Genomic DNA, 21,983 nt, shown 5'->3' with positions numbered 1-21,983 from the left:
TTTTTTGTCTGGTAAAGGAACTTAGAAATTACAAATTTGATAGAGATTTAACTGTGGTGCTTTAAACTACCCCCCCCTCCCCAAGATGTATTATGATCTGTCTTCCTTTCTCCAAGCTTGTGTCCTCGTCTTCCCTCTTATGATTTCCTTGCTTACATTTTATGAATTCCGATCCCTTTTATAAAGATTCATACAAAAGGTATAGTGTTGAAATATACCCTAGGAACATTACCAAGACTTCGCTGACTTAATATAATTTAATATTAACTGACACAGTTGTAGATCTAATAATTATGTTCATTGTACCAGCTCATCAATTGTCTATCACAAGGTGGTAAGTTTTTACCAAGTAACTTCAAATCTACAATGTGGGATACTACAAAGCAAATAGTCATTGCTATACATTAAATCACAAATCCAAGGTGAGTATTTAAAAAGCCTAGGGTGGAAATTCAGATGACAGCTATGTTCAAATATTCACTTAACCCCATCATTGAAAATAGTCACTGAATTAGATTGAATGGTTGTCAAATGTCACTGATCTGAAAAATGATATACTGTTCACATGCTGGCATATAATGTTAGATAAAGAGGATTCTAAAATGTTCTTTAAAACTAGTATTTTGTGTGTCCTTTAAGTATTCAGAAACTTAAATAGCCATATAATACATATTTTGGAGCATGTCAGAATATATTTGACTATAAACTACTTCCATTTATTACTCATAAAATCTAGTATTTAAGTACAAATTCCAAATTTAATTTGTTAGACAAGTATTTCTTACACAAAATTGTCAGTCCACACAATAGGCCTGTAAAATATCTGCACTTTATATGTATTAATTCTCAAGTTTGCAGAAGAGGTAGATCTTGTTAACTCTGTAACTTATCAACTATAGGGTCTTTGCCAAATGATGCCGTGACTTTGACTCACTTTATCATCTGCGAAATGCATTAATAGTAAATGTTCACTTCTTTCAAAATACTTGTTATGGAAGATACAAATATACAAACATAATCTCGTATTCATTAAACTCACATTCAGATGCAAGGTAATGTAACTACTCTTAAATTGCAGCATGTTCTCATTTAAAATAATTTTCTGGGTGAGTTGTTTATGCTTCCCATCCCCCTTAGCATACCTCTTGCTTTAAGGGAAATTAGTATTGACACATTTCTTGTATATTCAACTTCAAATTGAGATAGCCAGTTACCTATTATGTTCACATATGGAGGTCTGCTAGGATAATAATTATATAACTATAAATAGTACTGTTTAAAAATATTTCTTATAATGTCACTCAAGTATCTTTTAAGATTTTTATTGTAGCTATTGCTTTTTTTTTTTTTTTTTTTTTTTACTTGAAATTAGTATACATGACTTAAGGTTAAAAAGTTGGGGCTATATGGGTTGATTTTGTCATTAAAGTTACATCCTATATTGCCAGATAAAAGATACGTAATTATAAAAATTCAAATTAAATAATATACTGAAAGTATATATATCTTTCATTCTAAATTGTGAAAGTATTGAGGACAGTGTCCATTTACTCAGGCAATGCCCTCTAATATATATTCTATATAAGGAATTTTGTTGAGTTTAGTTAAAAGAGCTACTTACCCAAAAAGTTTAGTTTGCATTTTATTAATACGTTCAACCAGATTACCTGTATCAAAACTTCTATTTTGATAAATTTGTTTTAATGTCTTTCATGCCATTAAATGTTCATATTTTCTTAGGATTATGAGACACTTGTATTAACTGCCTCAATTCTTTATTGTCAAAGAGGCAGTATATAAACAAATGAAAACATGACTCCATTAAAAATAATTCTCCTGCAATGTATCAGAGTGATCATAAACATATCTAAAATATAGAGGAAATTTAACATTTCACTTGTCCATAAGCAATTTGTTGAAAGTCTATTTTTTAAATTTATTCTTAACATTCTATGCGTGGCATATAGTGAGTGGTCAAAAATAGTTAAAGAATGACTAAATATGTAAAACTTAATCATTGAAGGTAGAGATAGTATCTTTGTAGTGAGTACCCAGAATTAAATCTTGTAATATAGTTGAGGTCAAAATGTGCTTCAAAAATTATCTAACGTAAATTTCTATATCAGAATCAAAAATAATCCTTGAAATATGGAGATACGGAAGGGAATAAAAAGCTGTCATTGGAAATCCAGGTCCACAGTGGCAATATGGCCCACCGTTTAGGTTGTATATATCGACGTATTTATGATTTAATAAGAAAAAGATTCAATACATGCATCTCTCAATGGAAGAAAATAGGTATGATTTATGCCCATAAGTCTTGAAATTTTAAACAGTGTAAATCTTAAATGTGGTGTAAAAGCACATGCTGCAGGGCAATGAAACTACTTTGCCTTTCCTGTATTTTTTATCTTTTTAAAATGCATTATATTTAGAAGGATTGTATGAATACTTGAGAAGTTTCTCTTGAATATGGAGAAGTCTTTAGCTTGTCTACATGATGGCAGACATCTTATAAAAGACATTTAACATGTTTAAAAAGCAAATTCTGTTTATCTAGAATGTTGGAAGGAACTTCTCGGTTTATATACATTTTATGAGAAAGAAATGAAATGAAAAGAAATGAAAGAACCAAATAGATGGTGGAAGTACATGCTTGAGGTTTCAGTGTCAGGAAGGATATTTACATAATAATTTTCAATGCATGGGATTTCCTTTTTAGTTATTGTTTAAGATTCTGTTTAAGGAAATCAACTCAAACTTAAGGATATTTCAGGGTTCCTTTCAGAATCTTTTTGTGAAATTATTTTATAATAGTTTGTACCATTTCATATGTAGTTAAAATCACCAAGACTGAGTGAAAAGGTAGCTTACCCTTATCCCCCTCCCTTAGCTAATTTTAAAAATGCTTGTATTTTACACTGCATATGAGGGAACAAAAGTGACTTCTTCTTAGGACAAATATCAAACTCTGAAATGATCTGGGAGAACCAATTCCTTTGAAATAAATGTGAGAAACCACCTGCTTTAGTCTAATTTCAATTGGCTGAATGACGCAGGACGTGTTTTCATTAGAGCCTGTAGCTCTGAAATGTCCTTGTCACTGGTTGTCTAAAAAAAAGGCAAGAAGAGGCAGACACCATATATTATAAAGGTGATGGTTCCCCTGTGAATGAGATATAACTTTCTGCAACTTCCAAGTTAAAACCGCAAATGCTTAAATGATACACAAAACTCTAAACATCCATCTCTCTCTGCATCTAACAAAAATAAAATTGTATGAAAAATTCATTAAAGCTTTGTCAGAACTTTGTCACCTCTCTTTTTCTCTCATACACAAACCACACATCACACACACACACACACGTACATATCTTACAGGAATATAACTCTTAGTTTTATTCATCATTTTCCCTTCTCTCTCTCCTTCTGCTCTGCCCTGAGAACTTCCATTTTCATTATTTGACTTGGTTATTGAAATTATTTTCAAGTTACATGCCCCTCATTCTGACATCTTATTTACTATTTTCTGTTTGATAAACCCTAGTCTGCTATTCTTCTTTCTGTAAAGCAAATCAAAAATAACACCAACTTGTTTCCTGTCAATAATCTTTCAGAAAACCATCATATTTCAGGTTTACTTTAATCTTAAGGTTTTCTTAAGTATTCTTAAATCTTGAATATATCAATATATTAAGTATAAATCCTTTTACTGTAAACCATCACGGGATATCTAATCTTAGCTTGAATAAAATATTGACGATGGTAGAAATTACATCCATGTTCCTGAAGGAAACTGGGATAAAAGAAAACAGCGAGGTTTTTTGCCTGTCTCAAACAAGCAAATGACGAGAATTGTTCCTCATAGCCCAGTGGTTAGCAAACTCATTTAGGAGGTAGAGTACCTGGAAGTAAATGCTCCCTGAAATGATTATATATTAATCTTAGAATTACTAAATATAGTTATACAAAATTATAAATTGCAAGTACTAGTCTGGCGATAGAAGAGGGACCCCCTTAAATTCTTGTCCTATGCCTTTAAAATAGACAGCAGGAGACTACTCCATACTAAACAATAATTTAATGTATTAGGTTTTCGATGTGCAATTCTTACAGACTGCTTATTGTAACTTGAGGTGTTTCTAAAGAGTTCACATTTTAATATTCTACTGGAGTCACAATAAGTTTCCATTATGTCAAAGCAAACGATGGAGGTTTTCTATCCTCCAAAATTACATTTGAATAAAGCAACTTCCGAAGATAACAGTGTAAAACTCTGAGACAGCATCCCATGTTACTTTATGAGTAAAATCTTAGGCCTGTTGACAGGAACTACAAAAGCCAATTGTCCTGCGTAGGTTAACTTATTTCTGCAAAAACTCAAGGCATGTTATTACATTTTCACACAGAATATCAATTTTCCCACCTATTTTGGTATCAGATGTTTTCATTGTGCAAAACAGGAAAGCAGAACTTTGGGTAACCACAGTGACCCTACTATTTAATTTCCAACCATAGAGTGCTTGTCACAACACTGATACACACAGTAGGCTCGTACATTAACATATATGTCATATTAATGTTTTCTGTTTTGCTTAGTAGACAGATGTAATCATTCACTTCACACAGATTTTAAAAGGTTTTAATATTTGTGTTTACCATTCAGTTATTTAGCAATTAGACTGATAATTCTTGAAAGACATAATTCTGGAATGTGTATTAGAAAAAAAACATAAAAGAGAAGTTACTGTATGGCAGGGTGATGATTATTTAAGAGGAAATAGTACTGAATTCAGAAAAATGTTATGACTTACAGCTAATAGTAAGAAATACAGCATTATAAGAGCAACAAGCTTATGAGAATTCATGGCCAAAACAGACCAGACTGTCAATGTGAGGCATTGAAGAGTAATATAAATGCCATGAACAATACCCTTTCAGGCATGACAAATACCTCCCTCCTCTAGAGTCTTCATGGTTATTAATTAGCATTTCTTACACTCCTTGGTAGTTTGAAGAAGTCATGTACAACAAGAGACAAAACACAACCAAAATAAATAATAATCCTTGTGTGTATCATGGTGTGAAATGTTTATTAACTTGGAGAGAGAGCCTCTTAAAGCTTTTTGTGGAGAATTCACTAGATGTAATTAATGAAATATCTTCTATCCAGACATAGTTTTAAATCAGACCTTGTGGAATCTTCATTTATCTTTGATAATCTGTTTCCCTCTTGGTAAAATGCACATAAATGTAAAATGTTCATGAACTCTTGGTAAAATTCATATAACTCATACATACTCTAATGATGTAGGCATAGTGAAATCTGTATTCAGAGAGAACTGTATAGCCATAAGATTTTTAAAAGATGGAAATAAAAGAAGTATGCATCTTAAGAAATTGTAAAAATAGAAACAAAAATAAAAATTGTATTCAACATAGAAAATTGAATAAGAATAATCCATTCAAAAGTGAGCTCTTGAAAAGATTAACAAAATAGGTAAACCTATCCCAGTCATAACAAAGAAAACTTAGAATAAAAACTAGATGAGATAAATGAGAAAAGATGCATGACAGCAGATACAGAAGAAATGAAGAGGAAACTAAAAGCAATTTTATAACAATTTTGCAAAATTCTGTAAAACTTGATTTTCTAGTACAATACAAATCACTAAAATTGAGATAAGAATAAGTAGAAAATTAGACTGATTACTTCAGAAAACATTTAGTAGGTTATTAAAGGTGTACTGTTGAAGAGTGTAGTAGGATTCTTTACAAATGAATTTAACCTAACCCTTGAAGAATAATTTATACACTTTAAGCTATTCCAAAGCATATGAAAAGAAAAAAACTCCACAATTCCTTTTGTGATGTCAGATTAACCTTTGTACTTAACATTCAAAAAGCAAAGATCATAAATCTGTAAGACAGTTTTACTTTTGAATGAAATACAAAATTTTGAATTATAAGAAATATAATCACATTTTGCAAGTGGTAAGCATTCTACAAATGTTAGCTCTTATTTACCAAGAGCTCTTAAAATTCAAGAAGGAAAAGAAAACTACCATATAGAAATTAATGAGCAAAACATATTAACAGACAATTCACACATGGAATTGTAATAGGTCAGTGATACAAAAATATATTCAAATGCACAAGGAATCATGGAAATAAAAGTTAACAAAGTGATGTATTTGATCATACAAACAAAACTAAAAGAATGAAAAACAAAACAAAAATTTCCTGGTGAGAGAAGAGCCTATTCTTATACTTTCTGGTTAAAATATGTAATTCTAAATTGTTTCTAGGAAGGCAGGTGGAAACACCTACTAAAATTACATATATATGTGTATATATGTGTGTGTATGTATATATGTATATAGATGTATACATATGTATATATGTGTATAGATGTATACATATGTATAGATGTGTATAGATGTATACATATATATGTGTATAGATGTATACATATGTATATATGTGTATAGATGTATATATATGTATATATGTGTATAGATGTATACATATGTGTATACGTGTGTAGATGTATACATATATATGTGTATATGTGTAGATACACATATACTTGTATAGATATGTCTATATCTCCCTGAAATGATGCGTATATATATATGTATAGATGTATCTACTAGATCAGAGTGTGTGTGTGTGTGTGTGTGTATACACACACTCTGATCCAGTATATACATCCTGTGAATTGTTATAATAACAGTAGAAGCATCAGTATCTGAAAATGTATGCATAAGATATTGGTCAGGTGTGGTGACTGCTGGTGGGAATGTTAATTAATTCTGCCATTGTGGAAAGCAGTGTGGTGATTCCTCAAAGAACTTAACACAGAAATACCATTCAACCCAGCAACCTCATTATTTGGTATATACCCAAAGAAATATAAATTGTTCTATGATAAAGACACATGCACATGTATGTTTATTGCAGCACTATTCACAGTAGCAAAGATGGGGAATCAACATAAATGTCCATCAACAGTAGACTGATTAAGAAAATATGCTACGTATACACCATGGAATACAACCCAGACAAAAATAAGATTGCAGCAACACGGATGCAGCTGGAGCCATTATCCTTTGCAAACTAATGCATGAACAGAAAACCAAATATCACATGTTCTCACTTATAAGTGGGAGTTAGACTGGGCGCAGCGGCTCATACCTGTAACCTAGTACTTTGGGAGGCCGAGGCGAGCGGATCACCTGAGGTCGGGAGTTCGAGACCAGCCTGACCAACATGGAGAAACCCCGTCTCTACTAAAAATACAAAATTAGCCAGGCGTGGTGGCGCATGCCTGTAATCCCAGCTACTTGGGAGGCTGAGGCAGGAGAATCGCTTGAAACTCGGGAGGCGGAGGTTGTGGTCAGCCGAGATCGCGCCATTGCACTCCAGTCTGGGCAACAAGAGTGAAACTCCACCTCAAAAAAAAAAAAAACAAAAAACAAAAAAAAGGGAGTTAATACCAAGAACACATGGATATAAAGTGGGGAACAACAGACACTGGAGCCTACTCAAGAGTAAAAGGTGGGAGGAGGGAGAGGATCAGAAAAACTACCTATCAGGCACCATACTTATTACCTGCAGGCACCATACTTATTAACTGGGCGATGAAATAATGTGTACATTAAACCCCCATGACACGCAATTTACCTATGTAACAAACCTGCACATGTACTCCTGAACCTAATATAAAAGTTAAAAAGAGTAGCTGTCTGCCACTGAATACAATTCTGTCCCTGAATATAACATCTCCAATTCCCAATCAGTTAATTACCCCCTAGTGATCTGAACGCTTTCTGGCATGCTTTCTCCACCTGATACTTTTCTTCATTCCAATCTATTTTTTCTTTACAGATTTAATCAATACTGAATACATGAATATATCTTATGTCTTTTGCTTATATTTTCACAATGTTACTTCCTTTTTCTTACCCCTTGGGCTTCCGTGAGACACAGTTGCTTACCTAATTGTTTTTCCTGTGGATATAGATAAATTTTATTGGAAAAAAACCATGAACATTTATTTAGGTATTATCTGTGGCTGCTGCTGTGTGTGGGTCGGGGGTGTGTGTGATCCAATGACTTATTTTTTATTGTGGTAAAATACAAATGATGTAAAATTTACCATATAACTATTTTTTATTTTTTAATTAGCAAAAAAATTGTATATATCATGTATCATATGATTTTTTAAAATATCTAGATGTTGTGGAGTGCTTCAAGCTAATAAACGTATACATTAACTTATATGTTTATCATTTGGGGTCGAGGACACTTAAAATCTATTCTCTTAGCAATTTTCAAAATACAATATTGTTGTTAACCAAAGTCAGCATGTTGTACAATAGATCTCTTGAATTTATTCCTATTAAATGTAATTTAGTATCATTTGACCAACATCTGACTAACCCTCCTCCTCCAAGCTCTATCCCCTGCTAACCAACATTTTACTCTCAATTCTATGAGCTCAACATTTTAAAATTTCATATACAAGTGACATGATGTAATGTTTGTCTTTCTGTGCCTGGCTTATGTCATTTGACGTAACGTACTCTAGATTCATTAATGTCATTGCAAATGAGAGGATTCTCTGCTTTTTAAGTCCGAGTAGTATTCCAGTTTGTGTGTGTGTAGGTCTGTATACCTGCATTTTCTTTATCCTTTCACCTACTGATGGACACTTAAGTTGATTTCCTATCTTCGCTATTTTGAGTAGCACTACAATATACATTGAAGTGCAGTTATTTCTTTGACATATTGATTTGTTTCCTTTGGAATATATACCCAGCAGTAGAATTCCTGAATCATATGGTAGTTTTATTTGTAATTTTTTGAGAAACCTCCATACTGTTTTTCATAATGACTACAATAATTTACATTTCCACCAACATTGTGCAAAGATTCCTTTTTCTCCACATCTTTGCCACAACTTACCTTTTGTCTTTTAGATAATAGCCATTCTGTGTGATGTAATATTTCATTGTAGTTTTAATTTGCATTTCTCTGATGATTAGTGATGTTCAACATTATTTCATTTATGTGCTGGCCGTTGGTTTGTCTTCTTTTGAGAAATGTCTATTCAGGTTCATTGCCCTAAATAGGGTTTGAGGTATTATTTTTTCTATTTTTTTAGTGTATAATTCAGTGGCTTTAAGTATATTTCTGTTGTTGGGTAGTCATCACCGCTATCCATCTCTAGAATGATTTCATCATCCCAAGTTGAATTCATACTGATTAAACGATTGCTCTCCATTTTCACCTCCCCTAGCCTTTAATAACTTCCATTTTTTCTCTATGAATTTGGCTATTTTAGGTACCTCATAGAAGTAGAATCTTACAATATTTGTCATTTTATGTCTTGCTTATTTCACTTAGCATATGTTTCCAAGGTTCATTTATGTTGTAGTTTGTATCAGAATTTCATTCCTTTTTAAGGCTGAAAATATTCCGTTGTATGTATATACCACATTTTGTTTATCCATTTATCTGTAGATGGACATTTGGGTGTTCTCACATTTTGGCTATTGCGAATAATGTTACTATGATAATTGGTCTACCAATATCTTAATCTCTGTTTTTAATTATTTTGGTTATAAACATAGAGGTAGAATTGCTAGAGCCTAATGGTAGATAGTTTTTTATTATGTGACCTTATGTTGTGAACTTCTTGACACTAGGCGGGGTAGTACCTTACTTTCCTTTATCAGGTCTGAGCCCAGTACCTGAATATAGTGGAAATTGGACCTTATGCGACCTTTTGTTAGGATAAGGAAATGGAGGAACTATCTTCCTGCTTATACAGTGACAAGTCTTATGACAGTGGATAAGGGGTTACTGGAATCTAAGTGCCTATTACTTGGTGTAAGTCTCTCTAGAATCAGGTCTATGGCAAGCCAAAACGTATCTACCAGGAGTGCTTCCCACAGTATGAGTGTCTGTTTCCTAAAAATCGCATATTCTCTGCTTAACTGCTTGAATCTTCAGTGCTATATCATCTGATTGTCACTACCACTAGAATTAAGTTTCATGAAAGCAGAAGGTTTTTACTTTTACATGCTCTTATTACTTCATTGCCTGGCACATAGCCAAAAGGTACTTGTTGAGTTAGTGAATCAATGAATCAACAGATAAATTCATAGTGGCTTTTCCTTATGGAGGAATTTCTCTCCTCTACTGCCATATGAGGAATCCCCAGATGATGATGCAGATGATGATGCTTTCTTATTCTTGAATGATTAATCTCCCCTTCGATGTAGTAACATCTTATAAAACTAAAATATGATATCATGACCAAGATGTCAACATTCATATAACCCACCAATAGTATTCAGATTTTCCCAGCTTTACTCATATTTATGTGTATGTGTGCATGCATATGTGTGTATTTAGTTCTATGCAACATTATTACGTGTGTAGGTTTGTAAATCCACCATCAGAGTCAATATGCAGAACAGTTCCACCATTACAAGGGTCCCTCATATTGCCCTTTTATAAGAACATTCAGCTACCCCACATCTTATCCCCATTCCTGACCTCTGCCAACTGCTATTCTGTTCTCTATTTCTGTAACTTTGTCTTTTCAAGACTCTCATAGATATGGACTCATATAGTATGCTACCCTTTCAGAATGACTTTTTCCCCACTTAGCATAATGTCCATGAAATTCATCCAATTTGCTGCATGTATCAATAGTTTGTTCTTTTCATTGATGAGTGTTATTCCATGGTGTGGCTGTACTATGGTTTGTTTATCTACCCCTGAGGGCATCTGGGTTCCCAGTTTGGGGCTATTACAAATAAACGTAGTATGAACACTTAGGTGCAGGTTTCTGTGTACACATGTGTTTTCATTTCCTTGAGATAAATGCTCAAGAGCCCAGTTACCAGATTGTATAAATAAGTACATGTTCAGTTTTGTGAGAAACTGCCAGACTGTTTTCCAAAGTGGCTATATCATTTGCATTTCCACTAGCAGGGGTTGAGTCATCCAGTTTCTCCACACCCTCACCAGTATTTTATGGCACTATTTTTAAATTTTAACCATTATGGTAAATGTGCAGTGATATATTATTGTGGTTACAATTTGCATTCCTCTATTGGCTAAAAACATTGAACATCTTTTCATATGCTTACTTTTCAGATGCTTGTGTTTAACCTTACTCCACCTAAACATTTGAGGAGTGTGAAGGACAGGAGACACAGAGATTTGCCTTGATTAAGGCAAATAAAACCCTGCCAGATTTTCATTTCCAAACACAGTCCTAGACAGAGATAAGAGAGCTGGCAGTTTGCTCCATTGTTTATTAGAGACCTAACATTCATTCTAAAACAGAGGCATTTTACTAAAATGCAGTCAGCCTTAATTATAATGGCACTCCTTGGAGCTAGGTGGAAGTATTGGTGAATTTTTCTGAGTTGTAATTCTATACTAGAAAGCATATCTTAATTTTAAACATCCTTTATGACATTTTATTTGGAGATACTCCAGTTGGCCTCTTTAATCTGCAGTAATCTATTCATGTGTTGAAAGTAAATATATTTGGGGTGCTTGTTTGTTATGGAAAGTGATTTACACATGCATTTTGTGTAATTTTTAGATTATTTTTAAAAAGCTTCAATGCTCACTTTGGGAGGCCGAGGCGGGCGGATCACGAGGTCAGGAGATCGAGACCATCCTGGCTAACACGGTGAAACCCCGTCTCTACTAAAAATACAAAAAATTAGCCGGGCGTGGTAGCGGGCGCCTGTAGTCCCAGCTACTCGGGAGGCTGAGGCAGGAGAATGGCGTGAACCCGGGAGGCGGAGCTTGCAGTGAGCCGAGATCGCGCCACTGCACTCCAGCCTGGGCGACAGAGCGAGACTCCGTCTCAAAAAAAAAAAAAAAAAAAAAAAAAAAAAAAAAAAGCTTCAATGCTAAGTCTCTGAAAATAGCTAAATGTAATTACCTTCACGTTTTTATTATTATTATTGCAACTAGGCATTTGGTCTCTTACCTTCAAATGTTTTACCCCTTTTTTTAACAGGTTGATTTAGTGAATATTGGAAGTACTGACATCGTAGATGGAAATCATAAACTGACTCTTGGTTTGATTTGGAATATAATCCTCCACTGGCAGGTAAGAATCCTGATGAATGGTTTCCTTTTCGGTAACATTAATCTTGTTTTTTAATTTTTACCCTTGACGTGTGAAACAAATGTGTATTTCTAACAATAACAAACCCTGCTCCATAGTGCTGCTTTTTAAATTGACACTACCATGTCGTCTGAAATGTTAAGGATCATCACGGTATAAAATAGGTTCTGGTACATTTACAGGAATATTTTTCAAAATTTTATTTCATTGAGTATAAGGTAAAAATACAAAGTCCCAATCATAGGTGAGTAATTGTTTTCACAAATGTATGTTCTGTAACTTGTCTATAAGTTAATTTAGTATGTTTTATTTTAATCACTACCAAAGGAATGAGGCTTTCTCAGTCTTGGGTATTCTTAACATAAAATATTGCCAATAAAAGATTAGTAGAATATTGGTATCTCTGTCAATAAATGTGCGTAATACATACAAACTCCATAATGTGATTTGGAAATTATTTTTAAGTCACCTGAGCATAGGGTCTTCCGACTGTCTATTTGACCTCTGCAAAATGGGTTGAAGGATTTGTGGAAAAGATACAGACACACACCCATGTGTGTGTGTGTGTGTGTGTGTGTGTGTGTGTGTGTGTGTGTAGTATATATGCGTATATATATAATGAGTGTCTATATATACACACATATATACAATATGCATGTGTGTATATACACACACTCATATCCACACATTATATATGTATATATATATATATACACACTCATATCCACACATTATATATGTATATATAAGACCAACATGAACTTATATCCACTAATATTATCCACTCATTGTATATATATACATAATAGTATAATAATCATAATATGTATACATAATCATACATGAACTTATATCCACTAATATTTTCCACTCATTGTATATATATACATAATAGTAACCCGTTATACACATATGTATAAATATGTATGTGTATATATATATATATACCAACATGAACTTGAATTTAAACTTCCACAGTTACCATCTTAGTGGCATTTGGTATATTGCCACCCCTGTTCTGGGCCATGGTCCCTTCACTATCAAAAGAGTAAAAATAAAAATAAATGTGTATGTATTTCTTATCACGATTAAGTGGGAGAATATCTGCAAGGCACTCAGTGTAGTATACCACTTTTATTTGAGGTGTATCATATGACTTGTATTGATTGTTTAAAGTTTTCCACTCATTTAAAAAATTTGGAGGCTGAGAAATGACTGATATTTTTACTGGTCGGGATTACTTTTTTATAAATCAGCTCCTTTGAAATGTAATTGTTAGACCATCAATGTACTCATTCTAAGTGTAAAATTCAATTTGCATCAATCTGGTTTAGTTCTGATTCTTGGTAGCCTCTCAAACTATTTTGAGGGATGAATAATTCCCCCCCACCACGTTCATTAAAATTTGCAGGATATTTACAGAGTTATATAGCCATCATAGCAATCTAATTTTGGCACTTTTCCACCACCCTAAAAAGAAGTTTCTTCTCCATTTACAGTCATTTTTCACTCCCACCCCAGCCCTAGGCAATTGTCAATCTATTTCTGTCCATACGTATTTGCCTTTTTGAATATTTTATATCAATATAATACATGTTCTTTTGTGTCTGGCTTCTTTCAGTGAGGGTAATAGTTCAGATCCAGCCCTATTGTAGCAGATATCATGGCTTCATTCGGTAAACTTGAATTTTTTTGAGACAGAGTCTTGCTCTGTTGCCCAGGCTGGAGTGCAGTGGCGCTATCTCGGCTCACTGCAAGCTCCGCCTCCTGGGTTCCCGCCATTCTCCTGCCTCAGCCTCCCGAGTAGCTGGGACTACAGGCGCCCGCCACCACTCCCGGCTAGTTTTTTTTTTGTATTTTTAGTAGAGACGGGGTTTCACCATGTTAGCCAGGATGGTCTCGATCTCCTGACCTCGTGATCCTCCTGCCTCGGCCTCCCAAAGTGCTGGGATTGCAGGCGTGAGCCACTGCGCCCGGCTTGAATTTTAACTTGAATTGTAGATTGCTCTTGCTCAGAGTCAAATAGTGAGTAGACACAAAGAGTACCTATTAAATTCAGCAGCCATGTTGCTCTCCTAATTGGCCCCCATATATTTTTATTCCAAATTCTCTGAACAGGCTTAATGCTACTTCACAACAGTAAGCGGGGAGAGGGGAAGAGAAAGAGCGGGAATTAATATGTGCTGGCAACAAAGAATAGCTCATAGGAGCCTTAAGTGAGCCCAAGTTGGCCGATTTTCAGCCCGTTCCATATAGTGATGGTGTCAAATAGAACCAGCAAGCAACATACCCCATCTCTCCCCAAACTGCTTTTCATAGGTTGCTCAGTACTTCTCAAATATCTTGAGGAAGGAACACTTTTCCCCTAATCCATTGTATGTAAGATAGAATAAAACCAAAGCGTTACAAAAATAAGACGCCCAACACCCATGCTTCCTCCTTTATTATTAAATACAATAGACATAAATGGTACTCTGTAAAATCGCTACATAAGTTTCTTGATGCGCTCTGAATTGTTGACTTTATCTTATGGCATAGTAACAAATAATTCCTAGAGTGAATCCAGTTTGCAGATCCCGCTTTGCGTAAGACAGATGTAAGTTTTGACAAAGCCAGCAGAAGAACTCAAGCATGCACAGAGCTCCAAAAGGCACTCTGAACTGTATTTATTGTTTATACTACTTCTTATATGACCTTACCATTTTAAAAAATATCCTGAAGCCCTTTCCAACTCCATCTGAACTAGTCCAAGATAAGCTTTCAAGACTATTATGTCTGATAATTTCTTCACTTGCTTGCAAGTTGTTCATTTTTTATTTATTTTTATTTTTTATTTTTGAGACGGAGTCTTGCTCTGTCATGCAGGCTGGAGTGCAGTGGCGCGATCTCTGCTCACTGCAAGCTCTGCCTCCTGGGTTCACGCCATTCTCTTGCCTCAGCCTCCCAAGTAGCTGGGACTACAGGCGCCCGCCACCACGCCCGGCTAATTTTTTGTATTTTGTTCAGTGGAGATGGGGTTTCACCGTGTTAGCCAGGATGGTCTCGATCTCCTGACCTTGTGATCCGCCCGTCTCGGCCTCCCAAAGTGTTGGGATTATAGGCGTGAGCCACCGCACCCAGCCCATTTTTCATTATTAGCATGTGGAGGCGCTTTTGCATTGAGGAATATCAGAAGGAATGCTCTTTAAATGTTTCTTTGTCTGAGACCTCTCTTATAGCCTGTTGTTTTTCATTTATGCCCTTGAATCACCATATCCTTGAGACTGCAAGACTGTAGACTCTTCCCAGCCTCTGCTTACTTATCTCATCTCTCTTATATCACACTGCCCTGTTCTAAAACTATTAAGCACACTTTGAAAAATTATCTTGCTCAGTGTTCTTCATCATAATCCAGTGAATATAAAAATGTTTTTTTTTCTTTTTTTTCTTTTACACCAACATTACATATTTTCCTTCCTATTAAATGGTAGAAGCCCTTGAATTTCAGCAAAGATTAAAGGACATTTTGGTCAACTTAATGTACATTCTAGATCTATCAGATAAAGAGCAGCATTTACAGATAGAACCATGTTGGCCCCTTTTTCTAATGCCACATACTATGTTATTAATAGTGCCATGGAGGACTTCTCATTGAACTTGTGAAAACTCAGGAATGCAAACTCTGTTTTCCTATTACTGTTTTTCCAGTGTCCATCTCAAATAAAATTGCTAGCCTAAAACAGTAACGCATATTTTGTAACATAGGCAGCTTTGAACAAAATTGCAAAGCATATAACATGTGTTTGGCATCTTTTTCTTCCTTCTTAAGTGCAATCCATTTTTTTCAGAGTGCTAAACTTGGCTCTGGCAACCAGCTGGTTATAATAACAAATCTTGCTAACAGTGGTGAGCTATCAGAAGTCAGGTCCATACTTTTACTGGAAAATTCAAGGGATGTACTTAATGGCAACGCTAATTCACTTTAGAATGTTCATATTATTGATACAATTTGCAATTACAGGAGAATGATGACGTTTGCACTGCTGAAAGCCATCCCTGTAAATTCCTGCCTACCAAGTCACTTCTGTGCAAGACAGTTCTTGCTCTGCTCTTCTGCAGAGCTTCACAGAAACTATCCTTACCATATAAGATTATTCCTACCCTCTTCATTTCTATTCCTCTGCTGCAACTTCTTTTAATCACAGTCTGGGTTCTGGGGAGTAGACTTTGGACTTGAGTTTGGCAGGCAGCATGTTTATTAAGCCATGCCCTGGGGAAAAAAAAAAAAAAAAAAACACCTGTAGAAGGGCAGAGGTGACAGGAGTGGAAAGAGGAAGAACTAGAGCTGTGACGTAGACCCTATGACACGCTTATTCAAATCCCATAGACAACTTGCAGCTAGGATGACCCCTCAGAGTTGTCTCAAATGGGGTTAAAATGGCTGAGTGTTTATACTATGCCCCTTCATCAGTCAATAGTAGTGGGTTGCCCTGGAAAGGGTGTGACATTGGCTGGCAGGACTCTGCAACTCAGGTGGTACCTGAGAGAACTAACAACTAGAAGCTGCCTGACCACAGCTGGAGCAACAAGCCCTTCCTTGAAGGTCAATCTTGGTGGTGCACCTCCATGTCCATCATGCCTTCTTGGCCCAGTTAACTCCTAGTCATTTTTAAAAATCACTGCTCAAAGACATTTCAACTTTTTTCCTTTTAAAAATTGATTTATAGTTGTATGCGCGCACACACACAAATACATCTGTTTAAATTGAGCCTCCTTTAGAGACAGTGAGACCTGAGGAAGGGACAGTTTTCTGTTTACAGGCTCACCTTTGGGACCAGCTCAGTGATTTTTTGATAACTGCCTTTTATGTAGGAAAAGGAGACATGATTATCATACATTGCCCTTTATTATTTTCTTTTGTCTGAGCAACATTTGCACCTAAGTAGAAGCAATAACAGCGAGGCTGAGGCTGATAAGGTGAATTAGTGACATAATGATGCTATAAAGGAGTTTTGGATTGAATACTTTGTTGTCCTTTAACGTTATGCACATAGAGGGCAGACTGGTCAAGCATTTCACAAATGAATCACATTCATCATTGGAGGATTGCTTGATTATTGCAAATCCATTACCACCATTAAGCCACTATCTGCTGATTCCAACCCTAATTTAGCACAGGACACAAAATACACCTCCTGCAGTCGCTGTACATAAAGGTTGAGCAATTTATAATTTTAGAATATGAGACAAATTACATAATTATTTGACCTGTATTCACTGAGTAACTGACTAAATAAGTAGGTCAAGAAGGAATTAGGAAAACTTGGATAATCCACTCCTAAATAATAGGCTTAGTTATCAAGGGATTGTGACAGATAGATGCAAAGATTTCATATCTCCGAATCATTGCTGTGTTTACAAAGCATCATCTCAAATCTTTTAAAAGTATGTTAAAATGAGATTTAGTAGTATATCCTAAAATTTGCATTTACTTTTTAATAAAAAGATGACTAACATTGGAGATGTTAAAATATGCATTTACCCAAAAGGCGTTTGTTAACTTCTATATGGATGAAAAAATAAAATTGTCATATTTAGAATGCACAATAAATATTCATCATCTGATCAAATGTTGATAGTATATGAACCTTAACCTTCCCAGAAGGAAAGTGCTTAGTGGTACAGACTGATCACTTTTACATAGATGTCTTCTTCCAGCATCTCATAAGGGGCTTATATTTAAAAAGCAGTCTTTAATAAATAATAATTCTTTAATAAAAGATGTAGACAGTTTTTTCTATGAAGCGTCACTGCATTCATGAAACTTAGAAAAAATGCTTAGAATGGATTTCTGCATCAGATGACTCAGAAGAATTAAACTTGATAATCTGTTGAATAACATCTGCACATGCACGAAGCCTATGAGACAATCAAATACATGGAAACCAAGTAATGAAAATAGAACCGAGGCTACATATGTACAGCTAGCTCTTAGGGATGAATATTTCCTTCCTTTGTTGTTTTTTTTCTTTATTTTAGGTAGGCAAACATTTCTGTCTTCTTTTCAGTTCAGCCAATAAATATAACTTGCGTTAAATGATGGTGTGAAATCAGGGGTTTTATTTGACCATATTTTGTACTTTGATCTTACACTAACCTTGCATGTAAGATACACAGAAATGAGGCCTAGAAGAGGTTAAGCAACTTGTCCAATTACCACAATTAATAGCAAAGGCAAAATTTGAACATATACTTTAAAAAACAATTGTGTATAGTATTCCTCCTATCCAAAAAGCGCTTTTATATCGTAAGTCCTTGGTTAACAATAAGCCTAATGTTTTATACACTGTCCTCTTTAGCTTGTTCATTGAAAGCTAGAAGGTGAGCAATTCTATAAACAGTAAATGTTGGGTCTAATATGGCAGAATCCAGGAGTAATAGTGACCACATTCAGTAAATGGTATGGCATAGATACCAATGAATCAGAATAGACTCCTAGCCTTTGAGAATAGACTTGACTTCTGGTAGAATCTATTATGTCTCATTACTAATTGGCCCTAAAATTTCTGTTTATCACTGAAGATCAAGGATATTCATATTTAAGTTTGCATGGTTCTTGCTCAAGGAATGCATTTTCTTATGAAAATTTATTTCCACATGTAGGTCAAAAATGTAATGAAAAATATCATGGCTGGATTGCAACAAACCAACAGTGAAAAGATTCTCCTGAGCTGGGTCCGACAATCAACTCGTAATTATCCACAGGTTAATGTAATCAACTTCACCACCAGCTGGTCTGATGGCCTGGCTTTGAATGCTCTCATCCATAGTCATAGGTAAGAAGATTACTGAGACATTAAATAACTTGTAAAAGTGGTGATTTAGACTCTGATGACATATTTTTCCCCAGTATGGTTCCAGATCATGTCCTACTTTACAACATGTTATGTACATTGACCACATTGATCTAACGTTCCATTGGAATGAACTAATTAAGAATATTTTCCAGTGTTCTATGTGATACATATAATTCAGTTGTTGAAACATTAACATTAGCGGAGCGTGAAAGTGGTTATAGTGGAGGGGGAGAGTATCAATATGTTTGACACTGGGACTCCCAGTAAATCCAGGTTGTATTCTAACTTTGCTGAGAATGGGGTTGGTCTTTTTATACAGATAATGTGTTTGTATAAGCCTAAACTATACAGGTAAAAATGATACTAGATCTCATGTGAGTAGTTGTAGTTAAATTAATTACCATCATCAGATAAGTAGTGTGGAGAAAGAAACATCTGTCTTATCAGATACACACTTTGATATCAAACACCATAAAGCCCTGTATACTTTGTTCTAGTTCAGGGTCATAAGATGCTCAGAGCATTTTAGTAACCAAGACAAAGAGCAGAACACAATTAATTGTATGACGCAATGTTCAGAATACCAACAGAAACAATTGCTCTGGAACAGCAAATCAATTGCTATAAAGCAAGAGAGAGATCTTTTGTGGATTTTAATAAAAAGAATTCACTGTAATACAGTGAACCAAAGTCCTTAACTATATTCCATTCAACATTATATTTAAGATGAAAAGGAAGATTTTTTTTGCTTTTCTTGTGTAAAGTTCAGTAAATGAATTAATAACAGTTCAAGAAAAAGCAAAGCGGTGTAGGAAATACATATGTATATGTACACATACACTTAGAGATACAATATATACTATATGCCATATATACTACACCATTTATACTCTGTATATATGTATATATGTGTATATATGTGTGTGTGTGTGTATATATATATATATATATATATGTGTGTGTGTGTGTGTGTGTATTTGAGAGAGAGGGACTACAGTCACTCTATTTTGGTCTTCCTGTTACCCATTTCATTTACCCAACCCAGGGCTAAATGCATTGCCTAATTAACTGTTTAAAATGTCACTGGAGTGCATCTTGCCTAATTTTCAGTGCAAGTTATGTTTTCTCACTTTGATTTTTTTTTTTTTTTTTTGACCACTCTACCATTTTCCTATGCCAATCCTGCTTCTAGAAAAGCTCAGAATATGAATTTTCTCTAAGGTAAAGCTCAGTCCAAGAGCAAACACATTTCAAATAAGCATCTTTGTCAGGTGTCTTGCTCCAGCTGGATGTAATTAACCCCATCCCGACTGGGTTTCCAGGTGAATTACTCAGCAACCTGATTTAGAACAGAGGCAGACATGCATTCAAATGTCACGTTAAGCAATGTTAACATTGTTTCTCGTATGACAGAAGAAAATGTTTCCACAGCCTCAATACAGTTAGATGAGAAGGGATAGAGACATTCTGTCTGTGTTTTAAGTCAATGCTCATTTATGCAGCCACATGCTTAACACTAAGGGCCTGAAAATATTGATTTTGCTGTTCATGTACACATTTGCAGATGAATAAAAATATCAAGGATCAGGTTATGTGGTCCTTGTTGGCTCTCTAACGTTTTTTCCTTCAAGTGGAAGACTTCAATCCTGCAAGCATGTTCCCACTCTATATTTGTTAATATTCTATTTAATGATTTCTGAATACATTTGTAGGTAATACAGTAAACATACCCAAATTGCCCTGTTTTATCTGTCCCTGACCCACTCTTTCTCTGTCAAAATATCCTCATTTATATACTCTCTCCTGTCATATTGGATGAATCATCAGTAACTCTCTTTATGTATTACATGGTTACTTTTCAAGAGGTTCTTCACAGTTGTTTAATGCTCTTTCATGAATCATCTCCCCCTTCTTTTTGTATTTGGCAGATGTTCATATTCTTTATCTAAAGAAAAAAATGGTTGAACTCTCTGTTCCATAGCGATTGTCATTGGCACAATTAGGAATGTCATGAGGTGCCCTCATTTCAATAATTGAGTGGTTCAACTATACAGAACAAAGACATGTAGTTAATATAGAGCATAAGGATTGACTAAGGGTCATGGCAGTTGTGTGATAAAACACAAAGTCCACTACAATACCCTTCAAAGTAAGCCAGATTTCTACTTTTTGTGTTAAAACCCAATGATAATTGCTTAGAAATATGTACAAAAGATGCAGATAAAATTACAATAACTATAACGTTACAATTGTCTTCCTAAATCCTTATTTTAGTGTATTACCACAGCAAATTAGAAGCAAACGAACACTAGAATCAGGAGCAAAGGGAAAACAGAAACGCAATGTGTCTTCATGACCCCAATCTTACTTATCGCATTTTAATTCTTAGATGCAGTCACTGTCAGCTACTTGTACTTTGGTTCCTGATGGTTATAATAGTATGTGTGATAATGTTTCTACTTGGTGACAAACTAATTTCTAACAGTATAGGTATTGACTCCATAGTATGAAAACCAGCCATATTATGTTTCATCCCCAGGTATTTCCTAATTTTATTACTTATAATCATTTTATACTTGTAATTTTTGCTTTTATTACATTAAATGGTATGAGTATACCTCATTTTAAATTTTTACCAAGTTTAGAAAGGAACTTTTGACCAATATGAAAAACGAGAAAATCATCACACATCCTTACTCTCGCCTCTTCTCCACCTCCCATTTCGGATTACATTCTGTTTGCATCAGTAGTATTTGTAACATTTATATCAGTTCTGTAAAGATAGGTGTTTTTGGCTTGAGTCTGTAAATTGAAAATACATCACTCTTCTTATATAAATGTAATTAACATTACAGCAAAGTAATAGAAACGAATGTTTTTAAACAATTATTATTTTGTAGACACCGTTCTAGGTAAAATATTCAATCAAGTTCCATGACGTAGATGCTGTCATTTTACCCATCTCACAAATAGATAAA

The 21,983-nt window shown here is 34.7% G+C and overlaps 1 protein-coding gene across 14 annotated transcripts in view; it reads left to right on the top strand.

Moving 5' to 3' along the window:
• DMD (dystrophin) overlaps positions 1–21,983 on the top strand; it is a 2,616,526-nt gene that overhangs the window by 905,116 nt on the left and 1,689,427 nt on the right. For all 14 annotated transcript variants that reach the window (XM_063804906.1, XM_063804905.1, XM_063804907.1 and 11 more), the window contains 2 exons: positions 12,059–12,151; positions 18,812–18,984. In XM_063804906.1, coding sequence (XP_063660976.1) covers positions 12,059–12,151; positions 18,812–18,984 — 266 coding nt within the window. The remainder of the gene's footprint in view (positions 1–12,058; positions 12,152–18,811; positions 18,985–21,983) is intronic.

The sequence above is a fragment of the Pan troglodytes genome, chromosome X (assembly GCF_028858775.2).
Source record: "Pan troglodytes isolate AG18354 chromosome X, NHGRI_mPanTro3-v2.0_pri, whole genome shotgun sequence".
Classification (NCBI taxonomy): Eukaryota; Metazoa; Chordata; class Mammalia; order Primates; family Hominidae; genus Pan; species Pan troglodytes.
This window is presented reverse-complemented; position numbering and strand designations above follow the sequence as displayed.